The sequence below is a fragment of the Ochotona princeps genome, chromosome 1 (assembly GCF_030435755.1).
Source record: "Ochotona princeps isolate mOchPri1 chromosome 1, mOchPri1.hap1, whole genome shotgun sequence".
Classification (NCBI taxonomy): domain Eukaryota; kingdom Metazoa; phylum Chordata; class Mammalia; order Lagomorpha; family Ochotonidae; genus Ochotona; species Ochotona princeps.
The window spans coordinates 86,304,341-86,331,124 of record NC_080832.1 but is presented as its reverse complement, the minus strand read 5'-3'; the positions used below and the strand labels follow the sequence as shown (position 1 = coordinate 86,331,124).

Below are 26,784 nucleotides of genomic sequence, written 5' to 3'. Positions count from 1 at the left end.
GGTTCCCAGCATCGCATTGGCGTGTACCGGCCCGTTGCGGCTCACTTGGGGAGTGAAACATTGGATGGAAGATCTTCCTCTCTGTCTCTCCTTCTCTCTGTATATCCGGCTTTCCAATAATAATAAAATCTTTAAAAAAAAAAAATTTTTTTTTGAAGTATTTGAGAGCATAATATTTGATCCTATAAGTGAGTGAAATATCAAGCTATATAAAAAATAAATTTTAAAAGACCTAGTTTTCAAATAAGATAAACCTACTGGATCATTCACAGTACTGATAAACGGCTCAGAATTCCACCCTGCTTATAAATCACTACATCTATTCCTTCACGGTATAAAGCCACCTTCAAGGTTTGTAAGTTATATAATTTGCTTCTGAATATTAAATTTCACAAATATAGATAACATGCTTATGACTATGAATTAAAACTAACATTCTCATAAACCTGAACAAAGAAGTAAAATAATAAAAATGAAAATAGAATACACTCGAATAGATTACTAAGAAGGAAAAGCCATGTTGTTTTTTAACTCAATTATCGCCATTACACTTACTGTATAAGTTATAGCTGCCAACATTCCAATCAAGGTCAGAGAACTAATGGAAAATGACAATGCAGCTAAACCATCTGTGAAGAAAGAAAAACTTCATTAAGACACACATATATACTACCCAAATGTGTGTTCAGCAAATCAATACAAAATGCCGATCACCCAACACATTCTGAAAGAATAAACAAGTGCTAAGTACAAGTGGAGAAAAGTGTTTTTAAAGGGTCTTTACAAACTGATTTGTAAAAGATCTTGCAGACTAGCTAATATTTTCTTTCCTTTATCTCATAAAATTAAGAGGAAAATTACTGGCTAATTATTGCACCTAAAAACAAGCAACAAATTATCACATGTTCAAAAGGTGGTAGGAAGATTGTCGGGCTTTTCTCAAAGGTATATTCTGATAAGTAACATTACACAGGAAAGTCATTGACCCTGACTCTTCCTTGTTTTTCCTTATTCTTGGTACTTTCAGTTTTTGTTCTTAATTTGTAAATACCTTGGGTCCAGGTAAGTTCTTCATTTGTATGGACCTTACTAAATTCATAAATATTTCTCATTTTTTAGCTATTAGCTAGCCTGCCCACCTACTAAAGAAAATGAAAGTAGACTCAAATGTAACATCAAGAGGGAACTATTACATGAACAATTTGAATTCAGGACATTATTTAAAGGAAAGCCAATAAGTGAAGACAGGATCAGTACTATATAATGAAACACTCCCAAATTCTAATATCCTCAAATGGGAGTAGTAATTTTTCTAGCTTCAGTGCAAGTCCTTTGGGGCTTATTTTGATCTAGATTAAACACAGGCTTTAAGGGATCAGACACAATATTTTAAATAATTTAATGAATTCATGTTTATATTTTCATGAATAGAAATAAAATCATAACCTCTTTTTAAAACTCATAACTCAACTTTATGTAACATATAAGGAGAGTATATTATTTAAAAATTCAAAAATTATATAATGTAGATTTTTAAACTTTAATTCTTAAAGGTATTGTTGACATTATTAGTTTCTTGGTCTTACCAGCAGTATGAAGAAAAGGTGTTCATAGAAACAGTACAAGTCTAACACTTTGCTAGAAATGGTTGTAATGCATCATCACTTAGTCTCTTAAGGTACGTAATGAAATCAGACACATACATGTGAAAAATGCCTTAGATTTGAAGTAAGATGAAATATATAAGACCATCATCTAAGGCACAGAGTCCAAAGTCAATCACTATAAATTTATGCATGTTTGGGTAAAAGATGAACGGATGCATGCTAAAGTCATCAGATAATTTTCTTGATAAGGTAGGGTCTATAAACTGGGTACATATATAAAACAGAACAAGTTGTGTTCTATTCTTAAATGCACTCCTGAGGAAGCACAGGATTAAGGTGCTTTCTGTGATGCTGGCAGTCAGCATGAGCTTGGGTTAGAGTCCTGGCTGCTCCACTTCCTATCCAGCTCCCTGCTATAGCATCTGGGAAAGCACTGTAAGATGGCCAAGCCTTGGGTCTCTGTAAAAGAAGTGGTAAAGCTGGATGGAGTTTACGGCTCCAGGCTGCACTCTGGCCCAGTCCTGGCCACTGGAGAAAATCAGCAAATGGAAGTTCCCTGTCCAATTGTGCCTTCTGTACAAATATGTAAATCTTTAAAAACAACGTAATATTCTGCTTCATCAAAATGTACAAATTAATTTTGAAACATTATTTAATGAGAAAGCCTAGACATACACAAAAACGAATCATTACATATAATGCAATGAATGATATTCCAAAAATCATAAAAATGGTATATAGCAGAAGTTGTAATTGGATTACCTGCCAAGGAGATGATATCAACTGAATAGCCACATTGAGAAAACTTCCAGAGTAATGGTATGTTCTATTCTTTGACTGTAATCAGTGACACTGATTATACATGTATGTGTAAGAACTGTACAATTTACTGCATGTAAAACATATATTTGTAAAAGGTTAAATGTCTTTGATGTTAAAAAAAAACACAGAGAAGTGAGGTAATGTACTTTAAGATTAGACACTAAATACAGATGGATGGCTGTTTTGGACATAAAAGGACAACTGACCAATGGAGATGAGTGAAGTATAATCTAAACTGTGGTGCTTAAAAGTTGAGGCAAAAATATAAAAAATAAATAATAGTGAAAGGGAAAGGCATTTGGGCTGATGGTAAGAGGACCACATCCTATATTAGAGCACGGGTTTGAGTCCCAGTTCCAATTCCTGACTTGAGCTTCTTGCCAAAGCAGACAGTGGCAGCTCAAGCACTTGGTTTCCCATCATTCATGTGAGGCATCGGCAATGAATTCCTAGTTCTCAATTCTGGCCCAGCCTAGCCACTGTGGACAACCGAGAAACTGACCAGTGAATGAGACCTCTTTCTGTGTATCTACATCAAAAATAATTTTAAGTCTAAAGAGAATGAAATTACAGAAATGGAGTTACCCTGCCTATCTAAGCACTGATGCAAAATACAACTGATGCAAAGTAAAACATGAAATAATGTTTAGGACAGAAGAGCAGATGCTCAGGAGTTAACTGAAAGAAAGAAGCAATTTATTTCTCAGAAATGGGCTCCAACATGTGTAAATCCTGAGAATTCAGTATTAGTAGACACCTGACCTGCTGTCCTTATTCTTGCTAGTATCAGCAAGATATTAATGGACCACAATTTATAGGATGAAATCTTAAGTGGAAAGCAAGAAAATTAAGACGCTGTATAGCAGCCTCCAAGACTTAATTTTATCATCATTCAATATTGCGTCTGGGTAAAAAGAAAGAAGTGCTGATCAAAGAATGTATAGCAAATACTAGAAAAACAGTCACAAAAGCAATAACATTTTTCAATACTCTGTTTATAAAAACTATTCTATTTTCTTTGGAATAAATCCACTGTCTTCATATTTTTATTTGCTATCACTTTCTAATGGCAAAGCTATTTCTCAATGATTAAGCAACGTGCTTAATCCTCTAAACCTATATCTTGTGAAAAACCTAGGTAAGATGAATTAAGGAGAACTTCCGGACAAGCAATGTCAAAATATTTTGGTAAAGCATACTTTTTAGAAAATATTATCTAACTCACATGAAGTTGCTATAATGTTAATCTTGCCTAAAAGACTTAATATTAAATGATAATATATGGCTCTCTCATACTAATTAAAATTAAAAATGAAACCAACACACCCAGTATACTTGTAATTTTATTTTGCCCTAAGTGAATAAAAATCACATTGAAGCTAAAAGACTTACGCTGTGAAAATATTCTGAAGAGTAAATTTTCTTTTCAGCATAATGATCTTATTAAGAAGTCAAGAAATTAGCTACATAGTTAGATGGCTAAAGCAGCCTATAACAAAGCTCATAATTCAGCCAGTAAATATTTAACAACAAATTAGAATTACGTGGTAATCACTAAACAAAAATTAAAATAAACCACTCTAAAAGATTCACTATCAGGAAACACAAATTAATATAAATATTTTTAAAGTAACAAATACTTACGACTGCTTCCAAGTTCTTCAAACAGGAATTTCACTTTTTCCCATTCTGTAGAATTTTTATTATCGGGAAGATTTAATGGCACAAAAGCACTACAAGGGAGAAAATGACTCCATTTAATAATTTTTACAGAAGTTGACTAAAAAAAAATGGTGTAAAAGTTTTTGTGGATTTTCTTAAATCAAGATCAATTATTCCCTAAAAGAAATTAAGCAAACATTTACTGTGTTCAGATGATTATTAAGTTTCTTTTCTATATATTCACTTTAAAATCTGCTTTTAATATTTTTATTACTGCATTCACAAAACTAGATCCTTTGATATCACTACATTTTTTGCATTTAAAATATTTGTTAAATTTTACAATTGAGAAGAACAACAAATAAATTTATTTAAAAGCCAAAGTGATGGAGAGAGAACAAGAGGCTGATTTTCTGTCCACTGGCTCACTCCTGAAATGTCCTCCAGTAGCAGAAGGGTCTGGCCAAAGCCAGCAGCCATCTTGCAGCTGGGGGCAGGAATCAAGTACTTGGGCAATCATTCACTGTCTTCTCAGGTGCACTAACAGGAAGTTGTACTGTAATCAGAAGAATGTGCACTTGAATGACACTCCAATTTAAGATGCAGGCAGCCATTGCAAGTCACTGCTTAACCTGTTAGGCCATAATACCTGCCCAGATCAAAGTCCAAAGTATGTATTTCAAAAGTCATGAATATATACATTAAATGTGAACAAAATATAAATATATGCAATTATTCAAAAATATTTACATGCATAATAGAAACAAAACACCTCACAATAAATAAAAATGTGGATTTAGGGCGATTTAAATTTCATTCTTAACTTTCCTGTCTTTCAAGATTCTAGTCAACAAACCAAAAGCAGTTTCTATTCACTTATCAATACATAGCTGAGCAGAGACCATCAATATAACCGTGCCATTGCTAGCTTCCTAGGTTTGCTCTGAAAGACTGGACTGAAAAAAAATGGAAAATAGAATAAATGAGTGGTCACTTCATTATCTAGCACAGATTAATAAACAAGAAGACCAAGAGGCTAAGGTTAAGGGTCAAATATTCCTTAGACTGTATATAGGGAGAATCAAGCAAGGAAAGAAGTAACTCTAAAGCTGTCTCCTCCTAATACAATTTTAGCTGTAAGCTAAGACCCATGAAACAGAATAGTCAACTAGCTTACCAATAGATAAAGGTTTTCTGCTCTGATCATGATTTCAAGCAAAACCAATCATTCTAAATTTTTTTCTCATTTTAAAAGGCCTTTACTTTGTGGCAAAAGTAATAATTCTTATAAAAAGAAGAATGCATAGAGCATATCAGGAAGTTGTTCAAATTTCTAAATATTTCAATTTATCATTCTCTTCTCAATCTTGGAGACTGATTTCTTTGGGTAAGAAAGAAGTGATTACTCACAGGCACAGAGCAATAAATGTAAAAGCTAAATTATTTGTTGGCCTAGCTATAAAATCCAAAAATAAAATTACTTTTATTTACAACATACTTATAATGATATTACCTTATTTAATATTATTATTAAGTAAAGGACATATAAAATAATATAATATTCCTATTTTACCTAGATAAAATTTTTTTATATCCTTGGTAGTACAAACTTGTTACATCATATCATATAAAATATTAATATTAAAATTTTAAATAAAATATAAACAGTTTCAGGCAATCAAAAGTAGTATATACCAGTACAAAAAAAAATCAACTCCTGCTCTTTTATGCTCCACCTCCTGAGTAAAGTTATTTTGCATGTCAAATAAGTAATGAGGATGAATGCCAGACAAAACTTCACAGAAACAAAATATTTTTTAAAGGAAGATTTACAGAGAAGGAAAGACAGAAAGAGAGCTGAGGTAATCCCAAGGCAGGAGCTAGGACCTTCCTCTGGGTCTCCTATGCGGGTGCAGGGTCCCAAGGCTTTGGGTCATCCTCTACTGCTTTTCCAAGACACAGGCAGGGAGCTGGACAGGAAGTGGGGCCACAGAAACACAAACCAGTGCCCATATGGAAGCCCAGCATGTACAAGGCAAGGATTTAGTCTCTGGGCTATCATACCAGGCCCCAAAATATTTTTTAAACCCACAAAAAATATGGCTTCAGTAAAATACTTATTCTGAAGAAAACCATTAGAGTTAACCTTTGAAGACTTTCTATCACTTGAATTAGGAACTAGAGAACAATCTTTTTAAATGCAGGTTATTTATTCAGCATGGTTACCACATCTAAGACACAGGCTTCAAATATTTTCACATAAACAAAGTGAACTACCAACAGACCAACAGTAGAATGCAAAATAGTTACATCTATATATGTCTGTAAACTTCTGAGCAGTAATATTCAAAACATTTAATAACCAATACAGTAAAGGCATTAGTCAAGCGGCACAGACCAAGGCCATAATTCTCGAAGGCCTTCATGAGCTAGGTTTTATCTTTAAATGTCCCTGGGGTAAGATAGGATGACTCTGGAAGGCAGAAAAGCAGTCAACTGATACTCCTAAAGGTGCAAATCATTACTCACTGGCCTATTATCAACCTCTTTGAAAAAAAATTATAAAGATGAAAGAATGCCTCCTAATACACAGAAAGATTACTGAAGTCAAATGAGAATGGGATATTAATACGACATAAAATCAGGAAGAAGCAATAGTTGATACAATAATCGGGCATTTTCCAAATAATAATCATACTGTAGTAATTGAGAGATAAAGTACAATGAGGCTGTTTAGCAGAATATTTTCTTAAATATGTAGCCCCTCAGCATCCAAAGACACACAAAAGTAGATTAAAATAGGAACTGAAGCCTGGTAATTATAATAATTTGTCTACATACCCTTAGACATAAAAAAACCTGCAAAACTGCTTAGTAAAAATATTTTATACCAGGTATGACTCATTGAATAAGCTTAATAAAGATTATCTTTTACCAGTCTATACAAAATTATATCCTAAAATTCCAAAAGTAAAATTAAAATTTAACAAAAATAAAACAAAGATTATCTTTTAAGGAGGAGATCAAGAAAAGACTAATGAATTTTGGTAGACATAAAAGTGGAATGATAAATTTGGAAGAATTTAAATTAAAATTGTCACTGCTAGACCATGTCACCATGTCAAGTCATATTTATCCTCTAAAGGCGGTATCTGTTTCTTCTTTTCTACTCTTCGTAATCACTTTAACTCTTCCAATGGTCCTTAGCTGATCTTCCTACTTATCATTTATATGAAGGTGCTTCAAAAAGCTCATAGGAAACTAGAATTTTAAAAGTTTATTTTGGAACAAGAAAAATAATAAATATGGGCCGGTATTGCGGTGCATCACAGGAGCTGCTGACTGAGATGCTGACATCACACATGAGCTTCAGTTTGAGTTCCAGTTACAAGACTTCCAAACCAGTTCCCTGCTAAACATGAATCTGGGAAAGAAGAGCAAGACGGTCCAAGCTTTTCCATCCCTGCACCCACGTGGAAGACCCAGATAGAGTGTCAGGTTTCTAGCTACAGCCTGACCCAGCCATGGCTCTTGTGGCCAATGGGGAGGGAATCAGTGGATGGAAGATATCTTTCTCTAGCTCCTTTCGGTCTAAACTTGCCCTTAATAAGTTAGGTCTATAAACAAGAAACCTCCACATTAATAAACCTAATTAACACAAGTGGGTTTTGGCTTTCTAGAAAAAGCGAAATAACAGTAATAATGCAGTGAAGGGGCAGAGTGCAGCAGACGTTTGGCCTAGCAGTTAAGATGCCGGCTGGGAGGCGCACATTCTAAACCAGGGTGAGCCCCGACTCTGCTCGCAACTCCAGCTTCTGATGAACGTGCACCCTGTGAGGTAACAGGTGATGCCACAAAAACGTCAGTCCCTGCCATCCATGTGGGAAACCTGAATAGATTTCCAGGCTCCTGGGTGTGGCCAGGTCTAGCCCCACTGTCCTAGACATCTAAGGGGTGAACCAGCAGATCAGCAGATGTGTCTCTCTCCTCCATCTCTCTCTCTCTCTCCCTCTCCCTCTCTCTCTGTGTGTGTGTGTGTGTGCACGCCTTTCTCTTCTGTATCTCTGCCTATCAAGTCAAATAAATAAAAATTTTCTTAAACACAAAAAATGACTATAATAGATAATAAGCAGCTAAAATAAGTATCAAAAACACTAAAAAAAAGACCAATTTTACTGTCATCATAAATTATATTTGGTAAGTATAATTTCTTATTAATTGAAAATCATTGACTGAAATAGGCAAAAACAAATTATAAACAGAAAATTCAAATGACTTACTATATCTAATGTATTTCCTAAAAAAAAAAAAAAAAACTTAAAAATCAAGGTATACTTTAACAAGAATGTTTCCTGGTAACTAGGAAAAAACTAGTAAAAATGTGTAAAACTTTATACAGACAAGAATTTTTATCAAATCATTATTTAAAATGATAGGAAAACTGGGCCTGGTGTGATAGCATAGCGGCTAAAGTCCTCACCTTGCACAAACCAGGATCCCATATGGGCACCAGTTCTAATCCTGGCAGCTCTGCTTCCCAGCCAGCTCCCTGCCTGTGGCCTGGGAAAGCAGTTGAAGATGGCCCAAAGCCTTGTGACCCTGCACTGGTGTGAGAGACGTGAAAGAAGCTCCTGGCCCCTGGCTTCAGATTGGCACAGCACGAGCCGTTGTGGTCACCTGGGGAGTGAATCAACGGATGGAAAATATTTCTGTCTCTCCTTCTCTTTATATATATATCTGACTTCGCAATAAAAAATAAGTAAATCTTAAAAAAAAAAAAAGTGTTCATGTGGAACACCAGAGCCAAATAAGCTAACTGTGGCTATTGTCAGAGCTAATACAAACGAAGGCTTCTTCCAGTTTCACCTTTTCCTTTTCCTTTTCATAGACTTTTCTGAATGGGTCTATTATTATTAATATTATTATTATTATTACTATTACTATTAATGGATTAATACCAATTCCATTGTCAATGTGCAAAAATCAAAACTTACCCAACTAAGAGAAGAAGTGCACATATCACAGCAAATCCCAATGTGTACTTCAGAGCAGTTTTAATTTGCTAGATGTCAAGGGGAAAAAAAATTATATAATTAAACAAACTCTTACATGAAACATTCTTATAGAAGTATAGCAGTACTTTCGCATTAAATATAGGCATAGCCAACAATGCAATGTATTCTTTGTCTAAAAAAGTTAAAATTTTCAAGAAAAAAAAAATGTGTATAACACATAGTAAATATCTTTGCAAAACATACAGAAAGGATTTTTAAAATACTTGCATGGTTTGCCCCTTGTGAAAGTATTTAAAAGTATAGTCAATTCTCCAACAAGCATCTTTAGTAAAATTATCAGAATATTAAATAAAGTATTCCTCCAGATAGGGAACAGTTAAAAAAAAAAACTTACAACATCGGGGCCGACACTGTGGTATAGTGAAGTCATTGTGACACTGGCATCCCATCGGGGTGCTGGTTCACGTCCCAGCTACAGCACTTCTATTCCAACTCCCTGCTAACGGCCTGGGCAAAACCCTGGAATATAGCTCAACTGCTGGGTTCCTGCACTTGTGTGAAAGACCCAGACGAAATCTCTGGTTCCAGGCTTTGGCTTGGCCCAACCCTAGCCAATGACGCCATGTGGAGAGTGAACCAGCAGATGGAAGATAGTTCTCTCTCTCTCCATTCTTCTGACTTCTAAACAAATACATACATACTTTACAATAATATTTAATATAAATACATATGTGCATATGTATACTAACATACTTTGATATGTATTTTACATATTACATGACAAGCCCTCAAGATGTTCATGGAAGACATGTATTGTGGAAAAGATGATGAATTTCAAAGAATGTGTGAATCAAAATAAATTTTAATTACATTTAATTACATTTTAATATTTCCTACAAACTTTTTCAAATACCCTAATGTAGCATATATGATCCAAGACACCTTTTTCAAAATTTAACATGTTTTTGTTTTATTTCTTAAAGATTTATTTATCTGGAAGACTTACAGAGAAAAGGTGCAGGGAGAGGGAGAGAGATAATAGGATGAGACCACCAGAGATCCTCCAACACTGGTTTACTTCCAAAAATCACTGTACTGGCTGGGGTTAAGGCTCTGATCGGCTGGGAAAGGCTGAAACAAGGAGCCAAAAACTTCATCTAGGCAGCCTGTGTCAGGGACCCAGGCACTAGGGCCATATCTGCTGTTCAAGGGCTCATTAGCAAGGAAGTAGAGCAGCTGGAACTAGAAGTGGCACTCATAATGGATGTTGCAGTAAAAGGTGAGCGCTTTAACCAGCTGTGTCAGAACACGAGTGCCTACATATTCACAACCCTCACATTCCCACATTACAAATAAGGAAACTGAAGCCCAAGAAGGTTTAAAAACACCCCAAATCACAGAGGTCAGGAATGATAAAACAAGAACATGAATGAAACTAGGAGCTCAGGAATTTAAAGGCTATGCTTGGTGCTCCTTCTATGAAGGAGAAAAAACATAAAAAGCTGAATACTCAAAACATGGACAGAAAAATTAACAGCAAACTTTAGCAAAGTTTTTGTTAATGGGAAGGAGGAGCCAAAGACTAAAGGTAGGAGGAAGATGTTGTAGAAGACATGAACTGAGTCAACAAATATCTCACTGAGATTTTGCTGTATTTGTAACCAGTCATCTTACCTGATGTATCTTCAGCTCCTAAATCCAAAATCTTTTATTTTTTCTCTAACACAGTGTACACTAATTGTCACCCCTGCAATCATTTAAAATACTGTGTACTTGCTCTTGGTCTCAATCTAGATGCTACTAAGGTTTCAGTCATAACAAAGCATGATGCTTTTGAATGCATCTGTTTTTATATTTCTATACAAAACACAAAAAATGAATTAAAAAAAAACAGTAATTCAATAAAAATGTAATACAAAAATGCCTGAACTTCCTTATCTCTTTAAATCAGAGAAAAGTATCAATTTTGACAAAAACCTTTACAGTTTTTCTTTGACCCACTATGTATCAAATATTAATACGTTTCCTGATTCTAAACTATTTACACAACTTAAAAATGCAAACTTGGCTATATAATGCCAATACGTCTGTCTTTATTTAACTATTTATTTATTTATTTATTTATTTATTTATTTAAGCTTATTTGAAAGCCACAAAGACAGAGAGAGGGAAGAAGCAAGGGAGAAATCTTGCATCCCCTGAATTCAGTCCCCACTTGGTGGCAATGGCTAGAGGTGATCCAGGAGCTTGGAACTCAGTATCTGAGTATCCCAGTGGGTAGCAAAGGCCTACGGACTTGAGCCATCCTCCTCTGCTGCCTTCCCAGATGCATTAGCGGAGAGCTGGATGGGAAGCAGAGCACGACTCCTATATGGATGCCACAGTTGCAGTTACTTAACTCACTGCACCACAACACCAAGCTCCAACATCAATACATTTTTAAAGATACTCCTAAATTTTCTAGTAATATTTTAAGAACTTATATTCAATTGTGAACACTGAAGTGCTATTGTTCTGATATTCTCAACTTGCATGTGTGCTGGGTTTGTCAGCTTTCTGTAGTTGTGTTATCCTGAATCAGAACTGTTCACAAGTGCCTTTTCTTTCTTCCCCTTACAAGAGGAGTAGGCAGCTGTGCCTGAGTGTCCAATCTTGTCTACCTCCTGCTCTACTGCATGACAAAATGTTCATTAAGCATTGTTTCTGGACACTGCCATTTTTTGTTGTTGTTTTTTTTTCTGAGATATAGAGACACAGAAGTCTCTCAACCATTGGTTCACACCCCCAAGTAACCACAACAGTTAGTCCTGGACCAATTCAAAGCCAGGAGATGGGAATCCAGCTCTTTGAGACACCACCTTGCTTCTTAGACTGTACATGAGCAGGAAGTCAAATACAAGCCAGGCCATAAATAAATAAAACCCAGGTACTCCCATACAGGCCAAGTCTCAATCCCAAGGTCAAATGCCTGCTTTTGTCTCTGTGCGCCATAATACTACTATGACAGAGTTGACCAGCTAAAACCATATAGCGACAAGGTCAAACATTTTCACTAGGAGGATTTCCACAGAAAAGAGTTTGCTGATTCCCCCGCTCAACTCTAGAATTGCTTTGTCTAAAGCAACAGTCATAAGTCATATGTGACTAACTGAAACAGTTAGATGAAATCGCTGCAAGTATAAAATACAATCTAAATTTAATAGCTTATTAATGTTATCACTACATATAAGATGTTAATATTTGAAACCTATTAAAGTGTAAGTAAAAATAATTTCAACTTCTTTACTAATTTTAATGTGACTACTAAAAAGTTAAAATGTCACACACATTTAACATTATATTTCTGTTAGACAACACTGCTCTAAAACAAATTCAGTTATATATTTCTTTGAAACAGGAACAACAGGAATAATATCTGTTCAAAAAACTAAACTGGTAACTCTAAAATACAGATACTTACAGTGCATTTACTTGTATCATCGTCATCCTTTTCTTCATAGTAGAAGTAGACAAAAGGGATCCAGAGGAACACACAGAACAATATAACAGAATATAAAGCTGTGGAAATAAATAAGCCTTCTTAACGATAACTGTCTAAATGAAGTACACATGTGAGTATTTCAGAAAGTCAAGGAAATGGAAATTAAAACATGAGTTGACATTTTGGTCTGAAAAAAAATTAAACCCATGCATACATACTCACTTATTAAATTCACTCCTTTATTGGATTCCCTATACTCATCTTTATTTGTATATGTGATACCCAACATCTGTTGCTATCGCCTATTCCAAAAAATCAATAGCACTTACAGAATAACAAAGCATGAGGCCTGATGTAGTGACACAGCACGCTAACCCTATGTCTGTCATGCCAGCATCCTATAAGGGACCGGTTTTAGTCCTGGTTACTCCAATTATGATCCTGCTTCTTGCTATGACCTGAGAAAGCAGTACAGGATGAATCAAGTCTTTGGGGCCTGGCATCCATGTGGGAGAACCAGGCTTCTTGTTTCAGATTGGCTCAGCTCTGGCTACTGTGGACATTTGGGGAGTGAAGCAGCAGATGGAAGATCTATCTCTCTGTGTCTCTCCTTCTCTGTAAACTATGCCTCTCAAATAAGAGAATGGGGAGGCTGGTACAGTAGCCTAGTGGCTAAGGTTCTCGCCTTGTATGCTCATGGATGCCATATGGGTGCTGGTTCGTATCCCAGCTGCTCCACTTCCCATTCAGCTCCCTGCTTGAAACTGAGAAAGCAGGAAAGGATAGCCCAGGCCTTGGGACCATGTGCCCACGTGGGAGAACCTGAGGAGGCTCCAGGGTCTTGGCTTCAGATCAGCTCAGCTGCAGCTGTTGTCAAGTGAACCAGTGGATGGAGGATGTTTCTCTCTGCCTCTCTTTCTCTGTGTAAATCGGACTTTCCAAAAAAAATACATAAATCTTTAAAAAAATGTTAGAGAAGAGCCTTGACTGTGGCACCTGTGACACCAGCATCCCATATGAGCTCCTAGTCAAGTTCTGTCTGCTATTTTTCCATTTCAGGACGCTGTTAAAGTCTTGAAAAGGCACCAGAACATGGCCCAAACGCCGAGCACACTACCGCCCATGGGAGAGATGTGGATGGAACTCTGGCTCACAGTTTCATCCCAGACAAGGCCCAGTTGTTATAGCAATTTGAAGAGTGAACCAAAGTAGATGGAAGATCTCTTTTGTATCTACCACTCTGCCCATCGTGTGTGTGTGTGACTCTTCCTTCCAAACAAATATATCTTTAAAAAAAAAAAGATTAAGATTTGAAATACTTTTAGCCAGTAGTCAGTAAAAATACTTAATTCAACTTAAAATTTGGGCAAGGTGGTAGTTTGTTTAGTAATAAAACAGCACACAAATTTTCTGAGATTTAAGCCTGAGAAACCTTTTAAAAAAAATCTGCACATTCATTTTAACTTAACTTACATATATCATAACTTATTGAAAAGTATAACCACCATTATAATTATCTAAGGCAATTACAGAATGGTAATTATATTCCTCTCAAAATAAAGTATCTTTATCATTTCTATCAAAAAGAAACCAATAAAAAACCAAATATTTCAAGAATGTAGACACACTGAAACCTTGTCCACTGTTGGTGGACATATAAAATGATAGCTGTTGTGGAAAACAGTAAGCTGCTTCCTCAAACAACTAAAAATAGATTTATACGATTCAGCAATTCCACTGAAAGCATATCCCAAAGAGCGACTAGTAGCTACATGTTAGTAGCTACATTAGTTACAATAGCTAAAAATGTGGAAGTAACCCAAGTGTCCATCAATGAATAAGGAGAATAATAAACTGGAATATTATTCAGTCTTAAAAAGGAATTCCTACATAAGCTACAACAAGGATAAACTTCAGGAACATTATGCTGGGGTCCAGGGTTGTGACCCAATGGGTTAAATAGACACCTGTAATACCAACATTCCATATATGTGGTAGTTTCTGCCCTGGCTGTTCCACTTTTTTCCAGTTACCTGCCAATGGCATGGGAAAGCAGTACAGGATGGCACACATGCTTAAGTTCTTGCACCCATGAGGTAGACCTGGAATAAGACCTGGGCTCCTGGCTTGGCAGCACCCAGCCTCAGTCCAGCCCCAGCTCTGCAGCCATTCTGCAAGTTAACCAGTTGACAGCCAACATCACTTTGTGTGTGTGTTCCTCTCTAACTCTACCTTTCAAACAAATCTTTAAAAAATTTGCTGTACTAAATAAACCAGCAACAAAAGGACAGATAGTATATGATTACAATTATATGAAGTACCTTTCGTCAAAATCATAGAGAAAGCAGAATGGTGGCTGTTAGATGCCACGGCCAAGGAAACAGAGAAATGGGGAGTTATTGTTTAATGGGTAGCCAATTTGCTTTACAAGATAAAAGGAATTATAGAGATGGATGCTGGTCAAGGCTGCAAAATAGATGTACTTAATAACAGTAAAGTATATATTCAAAATGATTATGATATGAAGTTGTCTATTATACACACTGTCACAAGAAAAAAAACTGGAGGGAAAAAAGCACCTGTTAGTAATTTATAATAAAAATTACGTATTCTGCTGGGAGGAGAAATGCATACATTATGGAATTGTATCCCAAAAGGTTAAATACCACATGTTTGCCTTAATTTAAGATGATATGATGTTATGTATAACATGTTATGTTTTGCATGTTATATGTTGTGTATAAACTAAATTGAAGTATAGGTGAGGTGGTCACAGAAGGTGGCTGGGAACCCGCATTTACTTTTAACATATTGGTTACTCATTACTATGTCAATTAATTCCATAATGATGTAAATTTTTGCTGATGGTATGTTGGAGCTTTCAATTGACTGGGATGATACTCTGCTGGCTCTGTCATCAGACCAGAGAGGGTATACCTAAGAAGCCGTTGAACTTGACTGGACAATAAGATGCTGGACTCTATGTTTGGTATACGCTTGCAATGGGGAAATCTCAACTGAACTTGAGCTGTGGTTATGCAACAAGGTGGAGGAATCCACCATGGTGGGAGGGTTTGGGGAGGGGTGGGGAGAACCCAAGTATCTATGTAACTGTGTCACATATACAATGTAATTACTGAAGTTAAATAATAAATAATTAAAAAAAATAAATATATAATTCCTATAAAAAAAATGATCTTAACACTTGATAGCTCTATCTCATTTATTTAGAAGACACTGTGAAACACATGATTTTCTAAGTGTGTAAGTTGCCATGGTATTCAATTAGCACAGCAAGGAAAACATTCCTTTAACTTAGTAGAAAGAAAATTCAATTTATCACATTGCATTTGTTGCCTAAATCTATTTCTTTGGCCCAGTGTTACAATGCGAAGCACCCTGTATTTCATTAAACAATGCATCTTCATTTAAAAAAATTAAAAAGATAACTTTTTTAAAAAATTGAGAAAGAGACTACTAGGGATACTTCACAATGGATGATACAGAATGCTCAGAATCACACTGTTTACAGTGATGTTAAGCTGGAAATGATCCAGATTTCCATTAACAAAATGGGAAAAGAAAATTCTTTAAAAACATTATCATAAAGTAATAAAAAGATACATGAGATACAGATGATTCTCACCTTACGCTGAATAAAACAAGCCCAGAAACAAGGGTACATTTTTGAATTTATGTGTCCATTTAAAACAGAAAGAGGGATAGACTCTGATGGGGTGCAGGCAGCTGATAGCTAACATCCCCTTTCCGGGGTAACTGATAGCGTGGATAATAAGGAAACAGAGCATGCGCGTCCTGTCCCTCCTGCCTCCTCTGCCATTCAAACTGACAGCTCAGCAGCGGCTCCATGAACTCTGTGCACACAGCCCCTCCTGCCAGCTACTGTGTACTTCAGATTAATTAACTACAAGAAAACTTGAGGTTCTGGCAGCTCCCTTCCTGCCTCCTGCTAATTGAATGTGTCGAAACGGAATTCTCAACCTGACTGGAGGATGTCATCTTGAAAATCCGACTTGGGCTGTAGGGTGCAGTGGCTCATCCAGTGTTGCGGGAACTGCTGCCACCAAGCTTGGGCAACAAAGACTCCTCCTAACATTCTACGCTTAGGGTCTCTGTGATCTCTCTTCCAGTCTGCCAACAACTCCTTCCACCTGATGGTTCACTTCCTACATGCTCGTAACTGCCAGGACGGTCGCAGGTAGAAGCCAGCAGGCAGGAACTCATTCCAGCTCTCTCACTTTAGTGGCAAGGACTAAGCACCTGAGCCAACACCTGCTGCTCGTCAGGATGCACATTAGCAGAAAGCCGACATCAGGAGCAGAGCCAGGACTCAAAAACTGAAAAATTCCAATAAGCAACATCATTATCCCAAGTGGCATCCTAACCACTGTACCAACAAGAATACATTTTCCATGCCAGAACTTACAGGAGATCCATAATAAACAAAACTAATCAATGATTAGTTTTTGTGGTGGGTTGCCAATAGGAATGTCCTTTGAGAGAAAGAGTTCTTAGTGATGAACACATACATGGAGGAAATCAACAGCACACAGCATTCTAAAGCATTCTGTCACATTTCTCTAATTGTCTACAACTCAACACAGTTTCAGAACAATTGTCCTTCATCTATTCATTTACCCTATGCCATTTTCTGGTAGCCTGAACATTCTTAATGTCCTCCATACATAAATGTCTTCCTTTAGCTCATATTTGTTGAAGAACAAAGAAAAAATTAGCTTTTAAATGTTTTATATTATTTTGAATGTCAAGTTGGATTTAAATATATAAAATGGAAAAAAGAAATTATATTCATATATAATATGCATTATATATACATGCAGACATGTTGCTTTTGGGACATAGAGACAATCCTTCTTTTATAGTTCTACTTCAAACTTATAGCCACTTTCGAAGGAAAATCATTCTCAACTCCAACAGTCGTGATATTCTCATTCTGACATCTTTATAAAGTATGCTCTACTTAGAAAGGTTTTTTTCTTAAAAGACGACTACTAGCAAATAAAATACAAACTGCCTTTGGTTTATGAGACCACTGACATCAAAGTACACATTAAGAAAAAATTATAAAACCTCATGTCTATGGAAATTAACCAAATTTAAACTCATAAATCAAGTTCCATTTTTAAAAGAATTTATCAAACACTCATAAAATCAAGGAAACAGAGAGCTAACAATTCTTAACAGGCTTTGTACAAAAGCTGAAGCAAAGGACACACAATGCTCATGATTCTGAAACATATTTAAAGCAAGTAACGAACCTCTTTAAAGCTGCATATAATGAAATCACATAAATTATGACATGAAAATTCGCTGGAACACATTCACCTTTTAAAAGGATTTCTCCTGACAATGAAAATAGCTAACCTTTAAGTAAAGACACTATGATAACAAATAACTTACTTAGTATTGAGATAAAACAGTCAACACAAAGATTTCTGTTTAAGAAGTTCAAAGTATAAAGCTATTCTTGGAGCTCTAAAAGCCTTCTAAAATTAACCATTTACCCAGCTGAACAAATCTACACTCAAAACTTTTTTTTCAGCTGGCATTCCTTTTGTCTTTCTTTCTCTCCTTTCTTCCTGCTTCCTGCCTGAAATTGACACAAATGGCTTACACTCCAGCATCTAGGACTCTGTGGCAACATTAAAGTGGAAATCACACTCTAAAGATGAAGAGCAGAGAGGACAAAAACTCAGTACTCTTGTTACAAAGTTGCCAAATCAGACCTGACAGACTATCTTGAAGGTTATTTTAATGGATACTGATACTTCAGCCCAGTATTATTTCTAATCTTATAATATCAACCCATCTAATTATTGAAACAGATTCTAGTACCAGAAACCAGCAAACTTGGGGTTGGCATTGAAATACTATGGGTTAACCCGTGGCTTGTGATGGAATTGTAGAGCCATATAGTAAGTTCAAGTTTTTAAAGTTACACATTATTCCAAAACAATTGAACCATTCTGCATTCCCAACAGTAGCAACTGAATATTTTGGCTAATCCATATCAACATCTGGACATTATCTTCATTCATTAGCACAGCCTATTATGAACTGCAGGTTGGTGCAGTTGAACTGCCATTTGATAAGCAGATTAACACAGGCATAGTAAGTCATAGCAGAAACGTCTGCCTCGCTGCAATGAAGAGGATTAAAAATGAAAGAAAGTGAGGGCTGATGGATTTCTTAGGTCCCACAGGTTGAGGCTACAAAGCTGTTTGGCTGACAGCACATTACTCCACAGGAGAAGTGAGATGATTCTGAACGTTATTCAGAGATCATCAAGGATGCTTCCAAGAAGTTAGAAAGAAGGGAAGAGGTCACTGTGTGTGTTTTCCTGAAGCCTTGCGAGTATACTCCCCAGTCAGCAGGTCCCAGCGTCCTGCAGAGCACTGCAGATGGGACTGTTGCCCCAGCGGATCATCCAGAAGATGGTGCATCACATCAAAAATCAAAAATACAATCAAAATCAAAAGCATTTGCCAGTTCCTACAGCTTTCTGAGATCCTTTCTTCCTTCTAAATGTTCCCTTGGGGAATGGGGTTGTCTAGTCTAGGCTTGCTCCTCCACTGTATGTCTTCTCTGATTTCACAGAATCAGATTTGCAGATTTTTGCCTCAGGATGAAATGTACTTCAAGGATCTGAGTGAGGAGGTATCTATGCAAGACTTTGGACTTTACAGGTCATGCTAGAACAAGTACTGACTTGAGAGGATCGGGATACGTGGTGCCACTAATTAAGCTGCTATTCATATCCCATGCGAGAAAGCCACTTCCAATCCCAGCTATCATGTTCCCTAATCCAGCTTTCTATTAATGTATCTGAGAAAGATATAAAACTTCTGTATCTCTCACTCTCCCTCCCTCCCTTAATCTCTCCCCTTTCTTCTGCCTCTTTCTCTCTCTCTCCCCTGTAGTTGTGGGTGTTGTTCTGCTTTTCAAATATATAAAATCAAAAACACTTTCGGGGCTACCGGGATAGAATGAATTTATTTTGGGAGGAAAAACAGGAATTTTGGAGGAAGGTCAAGGAAAGACACTGTTATAGAATGTATTGTCCCAAATTCATATGTGAAGCATTAACCCCAAAGATGAGGATGTATGGAAAGCAACTAGGTGGGAAGTAATCTGGAGGTCATGTCAATGGGGTACACCTTTGACGGGCTGAACTTACAAGACAAGACCAGAGTGTGTTCTTGTTCTCTCTCTGTACTCCCCCTCCAAATCTTCCAGTGAGGACACATTAATAAAGTGGCCCTCTGTAAGTCAGGAAAAATGCCTTCTCCAGGAACCAAATCTCCTGCACCTTAGTCTCAGACCTCCCAACACTCAGAACTGTGACAATGAACTTCAATTGTTTTCTGTTCCATTTTGTCCAGGTTTATGCTCATTGTGGAGGGAGAAAATCTGACAACCTTTTAGATGGCCGAAATCTCAACTCCACCTCATTCAATTGTAATAATATGGAAATACACATTATCCAGTATCAGAAGGGAAACCTTACTGAGGTTTCTGCAAAGTTTCATGCTAGATACTAATCTCACCATTTCACATATATCTGAGCATTTACTAATGAGTTAATAAGTGTTCCATAAGCTTGAGAGCATTAAAGACCAAAAGAGACAACAACTGCAGTGCTAGTAGAGTGTAAACTCCAGAAGGAGACTGCCAATTATAAGAACAAATAATGTATACAGGGCATTAGAATGGGTCTATGGGCTTCCAGGAAAGAGAGTAGATCAAATAAAGGGTCTATGAGTGGAAGAGTGGGCCTCATTCACAAGATTGTACTTATACAAAGATGAAAAAGTTGAAAGGAGTTGAAAACTAGTCAGCAGGTAATAGGGAGGGTTTCTTTCACATTTCAGCCAAAGAAAACATAGACAAAAAGTCTAAGATAAGAACAAACCTAGAATATTCAAAGAACATTAATAGCAAAACTGATGCTCTCAACAGAAGGAAAAATGAACTAGCTCTCAATGGTTGTATAACAGATGACCCCAAACTTAAGACTATCAGTGCTGATTTTATGGTTTAAATAATGCCGTAATTCTGCTAAGTGTCAGGATTTCTCCCAAGACTTGCCTTTACTATCGTGAGTCACTCTATCAAACACGAAACAACACGGCTATTTGCTTAGGCAGAGTAAGCAACAGAAAAGAATCAGAAAGTATGACCCAAACTGTCACGTACAACCTAATCTCAGAAACAAAAACCTATTTGTTTTTGCCACTAGTATCTGTTAAAGACAATTTACCAGGCATATAACATGAAGCAGAAGGGAGCTGCACAAAGGCATCGATATTAGGAGGTAAGGAGCATAATAAAACATCTTAGGAGTTGGAAAAGTGGCAGGATATGAGCTCAGGGCAGTTTGTAGGATGAGGAAGAATGCCAGTCCGTGTACGGCCTTATAAGATTGTGTCTTTTTAATGACTGTAAAATGGGAAGTAGAGTTTGAGAACATGAAGGACAGGATCTATAGAAGGGCATTCAAACAAGGGCAGAAAAGAGGTATGTTGGGACGCTTCTGCAACAACCAGAGAGAAACTATCCACGGCAGATGCCCAGGAAAGCAGCCAGAAGATCATTTCCTCCATGGCTTCTGGCTGGAAAGACTTAACATCCCTGTTGCTATGGACCACAGGAGAATTATGGAATATAACTGGAAGAGCATCACCTGTTTTAGAAATCTTGAATGTGAAGTTGCTTGGCAGAAATTTGTATAACAGTTTGACACAGAAATAGAAAATTCAAGAGAGGTTTGCACGGAGGTCTGATCTGGGAAATATGTATACATAACATTTTCAGTCAAGCAACAATATAAAATCATTAAGAGATTTCACAAGAGACACAATAATACTAAGGATTAGATCCTGGCGCATACAAGCAGTACAGATATCAACAAGAAAATAAAGACCCAACAAAGGAAATTCTAAAAGCACAAAATCAGACTGAAGAAGAAAAATGTTAAAAAGTATGTGTCACTCTCTCCAAAATCATCAGTATAACATGTTTACAACACTGAAGGTAAAAACTAAGCAGTTTGTTTGAGACAGAACATGCAAGTCACACTAGCAATGAAGTCTAAGAAACTATCTGTTAATGCTTCTGCTCAGAAACAACTTCTTAGGCTACTTGGCCTTAAGGAATTTTTATCTAGATAATCTCTTGAGCAAACAACCAGTAGCCATTTAGAAAATAAACCCCATACTTCAAAAGAGGGAGGGAAAGGGCCAGGAAAATGACACAACTGTATCTTACCAAAAAGGACTTTAGAGACCTGAATGGAAAAGAAAAAAAAAAGATAAAATCTCCAAAATGACTCCCAGGCTTCCTATCTTGCCTTTAAAAGCACCGAATTGTATCATTAGAGATGTTTTCAAAACAATAAGATGAAGAAAGATGGAAGTTTGATGTGATGCTATATCAAGTCTCACAATATTAACTTTCCAATATTGTTTCACTAACAGTGAAACTCTCACTTGTTCTTTTATCTGATGTGAACATCAAATAACATCTGTTTAGCACTAACCACACGTCAGCACTCCTAATACTAAGATGTAGATACTATATTTCACAGGTGAAAATGCCACAAAGCAATTAGATGACTAAGGTCCCATGTGCTCCTTTCAAATGAGATTTTAGGAACATAAACACTGCTCCTGTAAACCGTGATCCAACCCTCCAAGTTTAGTGTTGGAAACTTCATCACCAATCCAGCAGTGTTGGACCATGGCAGGCACCAAGCCAAGCTCTTGGGCCACCCAGTGGTGCGATTTTGAGGGAAGAATGTGAGGACTTTAAGGGTCAGATTGATGTACCAACCCACCACTCAATGGTGCACACTAAAGCCAGGACTGGGGGCCCACCTAACAGGACTAGATCATAGTACCCACCAGCGAGAGTCGAAGAGTGACAGGAAATGCTAGGCTGGGCCAAGAACTGGGTCTGCAGCTTGGGGAACTCCTTTGTCAGGGTGCAGTCCCTAGAGGTGAATACAAGATCCAAGGCAAGAAGCAGTCCAGACCAGACAAGGTCACAGTACTTGTCAACACACATGTGGCTCAGGTCTGGGGGTGCGCCGGGCTGGGCCAGTTTATAACACCCACTGATAGATCTGAGAACCAAGATGTATAAGACAGGCTGGGTCTGGCCATACCACCATAGTCCAGGAAGAAAGGAATGAGCCCTTACAGTTCTGTGGTGGGTACATCATCTCCACATTAGGAAGTCTGATGACAGGGATTCTACCAGTATAAGGCCAAGGGACAGAAAAGAACAACTGAGCCCTCTCTCACCTTTCACCACACATCAAGCACTCTATCTCCTTCCCTGTAGCTTCAGTTAACTGAAGGTTGTTAAAAGCCACTCAACAGCTGGGGAGTACACAGGCAGAAGCAGAAATCAGCCTGCCTTTGACAAGCTTTCCAGGAAAAACATCCAAAATTGTGTTAATAAATGAGCCTCAAAAATGTGACTGTCACACATGTGGTTTTGCAGCAATCCTTTAAGAGCTTCTATAACAAGAAAATGGTGCCTATAGTGCTACGAAAAGGTTACGGACACAACTGCAAGCCCAAGGATCCAGACTGCACTCTTGGAGTGAAGGAGCAAGAGTTGGAAATTTTCATTCTCGAAAGTTTACTTTATTTTTTTTTTTTTCTCTGTTTGGACCTTTGGAACCCAGTTCCCCCCTCCATCAGATTTTTCCCATTTTGTTGCAGTGTAGTCCTTCATAAGGAATCATAATTCTATCAGTCTCTTATTTAAGTGTGTCCCAACACTGTTGGTATAGATGATGTCAGACAACTGAACTGCTGATCTCAGAACCCCAACCATGAAGAGACCGTCAGCCAGTGGATTCTAAATAGATTTCATCATGATTGGAATGGTGAGATTGGCAGCAATTCAGACCTGTTGAACTATCAAAACTGCTTGAGCAGGACCCTCAGAGCATGCCTCACATCAGGGACCTGGGATGGGTGGGAGGCTGGGCGGGGCTTCTCCCTTTGCTTCTCACCTGACCCCAGATACAGGGGGGAATGATGATATTAGTGTGGAAACAATGCTCTTACCCACTTTCCTGTAGCCCTTTAACCTTTGTACCCTAATCAACTAAGTAAGATTATTTAAAAAAAAAATGGGCAAAGGAAATGAAAAAAAAATCACATGTAGATAAAAGATCCCTTTAAAGTGAATACAAACAAATGGTTTGTGAAAATGCACAAATTTCAATCAGTAATTTACACATTTTCAGTTAGAAAGATGACAAACTACTTTATGAGAACTTTTATGAACTTGAACTTTTTCAAGCAATATCCCTTCTATAGAAATTTACTGTCTGAAGTGGCTTCCAAAGCAATCTGACCAATACAGAGGGGAAAAAAAGCAGCAGTAGCTCTTTGAAAGAAAATATGCATATAGTCTGCTCCATAGTGTCACTAATGAAGTAACTGAATATTAATCCCAACACTCTGAAAAACTGCCTAATGATTTTCTTTTTTTTTTTTTTAAAGATTTATTTTATTTTTATTACCAAGTCAGATATACAGAGAGGAGAGATAGAGAGGAAGTGGAGCTGCCGGGATTAGAACCAGCGACCATATGGGATCCCAGCACATTCAAGGCAAGGACCTTAGCCACTAGGCCACACCACCGGGCCCTGCCTAATGATTTTCTTATAGAAACCTATTCTTTCAAAAATACACATGGAATACAACACAGAAGACAATTAAAAGTACATTTTGCCTCACAGATTGCGTGCTTAGCCTCCATATTCACTCAAATGTCTTTCCCACTACACATGCACAACACATCTATGGGGAGAAAAAAAAAAAACCACCACCTTAGGCTCCAGCTTCCTAAATCATTTTGCTAAAAGCAGAATTGCTATTATTAACTTTCCAGTAATATACTGCAGAATGCCTATCACACCAAAGTAAATCAGAACTGAATATCCAGTGTTACTTAAAAGATTCCCAGATGATTTCTAACATTGCTGCAGGAATATTCAATGTTGATAACAGCACTCACTAAAGAGCAGCTCCACTTTAGGATATTAAGACCTAGTTAGGGAACTCATGAACAAAGCGAGCTTTGGGAGAAGGTGTTATGGTACAGTGGGTTACACTGCCACCTCAACAGCAGCATGCCATATGGCCACTGGTTTATATCCGGCCTGCTCCACCATACAGCCTCCTGCTAAAGCATCTAAGAAAGCAGAGGAAGATACCCCAGTGGTTGGCTCCTGCCATCCCCTTAAAAGAATCCACAGGAGTTTGTGGCTCCTGGTTTCAGACTGACCCAACCTGTTGCAGCCTTCTGCTGAGTAAAGCAGATGTACCTAATTCAAAATTAATAATAACAACTAAATAAATCTTAAGAAAATAAAGTTAATTTTAACACCAATTTCTTAAGAAAGGTAGGATTTTTCTTTAAACAAAAGCATTCAGAAATTTTAAATAAGAAGTTGAATATGAAAAGTCTCACATATTACCCAGGAAGGTTAGAAAATGAGAAGGTGTAAAGGTTGGTGGACTATGGGATCTTAGAGGTGATGGATACAAACAGTATTTTGGACTATTTGAGTTTGTGCAGTTCTCAGCAACCAGAAGGATATCTAACAGATAGCATCTAGCATTTCAGGAAAACAGCTGGGCTTGAGGATATAAGCTAGTGTCGAAGCTGTGCAATCTAATCTCCCAGACATAGGAAACTGGAAACTGGAAGACATCAAGACAAAGCCAGAGGCCTAGTAGGGTGCTTTAAAACATCTGTGGAAAACAGATTCAAAAACTTATTTTGATGATAAAAATAAAATTCATGCATTTGAAGGGTCTTCAAGATGTTCATAAAAAATATATACCATAAAGAGAATTCAATGTTTTTGTATGAAAATAAATGTATAAATCATTTTTTTCTAGTAACTTTTAAAAATATTCTTATTAGCCACAGCTGAGATGGATATGATTAACTTATAGCAACAGCTATTAACATTATCCATTTCAATGTTCTTGTTTCATTCCCTAGTCATTATTAAATCGTTTTTGGAATCTTGCTTTTCTTGCAGATTTTTACCTTAGACCAATGGTTCAACAATCCTACTCCAAGGCAGATCAATTTCTCACCCTAACCTGAATTCTGCAGAGACTTAAGCCCTGTCCTGAAAGCACCACCTGTCTGTAATGATTATCTCATCTTTAACACATTTAAAGTGGTACTGAGTACACACTATACTTGGAAGGTTTGAGAAAAATACTCAGCAAACTTTTTGCAGGCTTAGTTCTCTGCGTGGAACCACACAGCTGACAAACTGCAAGAACTAACATTTTGGTTTACCAGTCATGTGGTTACAATGGATTAGTAGTGGCTTCCAAGTCCAAAAATAAAATAAGGCTCCTGGCCACATCCATTAACATTTAAATTGGCTTATCCTGTTGATTCTACACGACTGTCCTTTATTGTCTCACTGATGACGGACTCCTCTCTTACATAATTTTTTTTAAGTGCTTTTTACCCTTCTACAAATCTTTACAGAAAGGAAAGTATGATGATACTTAATATACGACCCTTTTGAAAGTTTTAGCTAACTGGGTTTCAAATCAAATTTGAGTTTATTTATAGTATAAATATTATATTGTATACTAAAATACTGTAAAAAATTTCTAAATCAGTACCAAAGCAGTAGAAAGTCATAGGTCTTGAAGACCTTAGATCAGGATAAAAGGCAAAGGTCAGGGTTAAAACAATTAAATTAAATTCCAGTGAAACATCGGGAGAAAAGTTCCATCAACAGACATTTCTGCAGTTTCCCAGTTTCCAGTTTAATATTCTGTATCTTATTCAATATCTCGATTTACTGCTGAAAAAAAACGACACCCCTTCCCTAACTCAGCAATTACTCATTTTTGTAAAAACATGACTCTCATTCAAAGACAAAATGTTAGAAGCACTAGGTGGTTATTATGCAGCTATTATAATCTAATATCAAGAAAGAAGGGGGAGACAGCAGGAGGGAGGGTAGAAGCATTCAACCATAATTCCTAGATCAAGATGGCTTCATAAAGTATAAAAAGATGAATGTTAGAAGCCCCCCACAATACACTATAATATTATCAACACTTATAAACCCAGAAGTTCTTTCAATAAG

General features: G+C 36.9%; 1 protein-coding gene across 1 annotated transcript in view; it reads right to left on the bottom strand.

The window, feature by feature from the left end:
* The window catches only part of LMBRD1 (LMBR1 domain containing 1), a 113,062-nt gene that overhangs the window by 69,157 nt on the left and 17,121 nt on the right, over nucleotides 1-26,784 (bottom strand). Inside the window, exons 4-7 of the mRNA XM_004580471.4 lie at nucleotides 12,567-12,664; nucleotides 9,086-9,153; nucleotides 4,074-4,162; nucleotides 556-629 (exon numbers count right to left, since the gene is read on the bottom strand). Coding sequence (XP_004580528.2) covers nucleotides 556-629; nucleotides 4,074-4,162; nucleotides 9,086-9,153; nucleotides 12,567-12,664 — 329 coding nt within the window. The remainder of the gene's footprint in view (nucleotides 1-555; nucleotides 630-4,073; nucleotides 4,163-9,085; nucleotides 9,154-12,566; nucleotides 12,665-26,784) is intronic.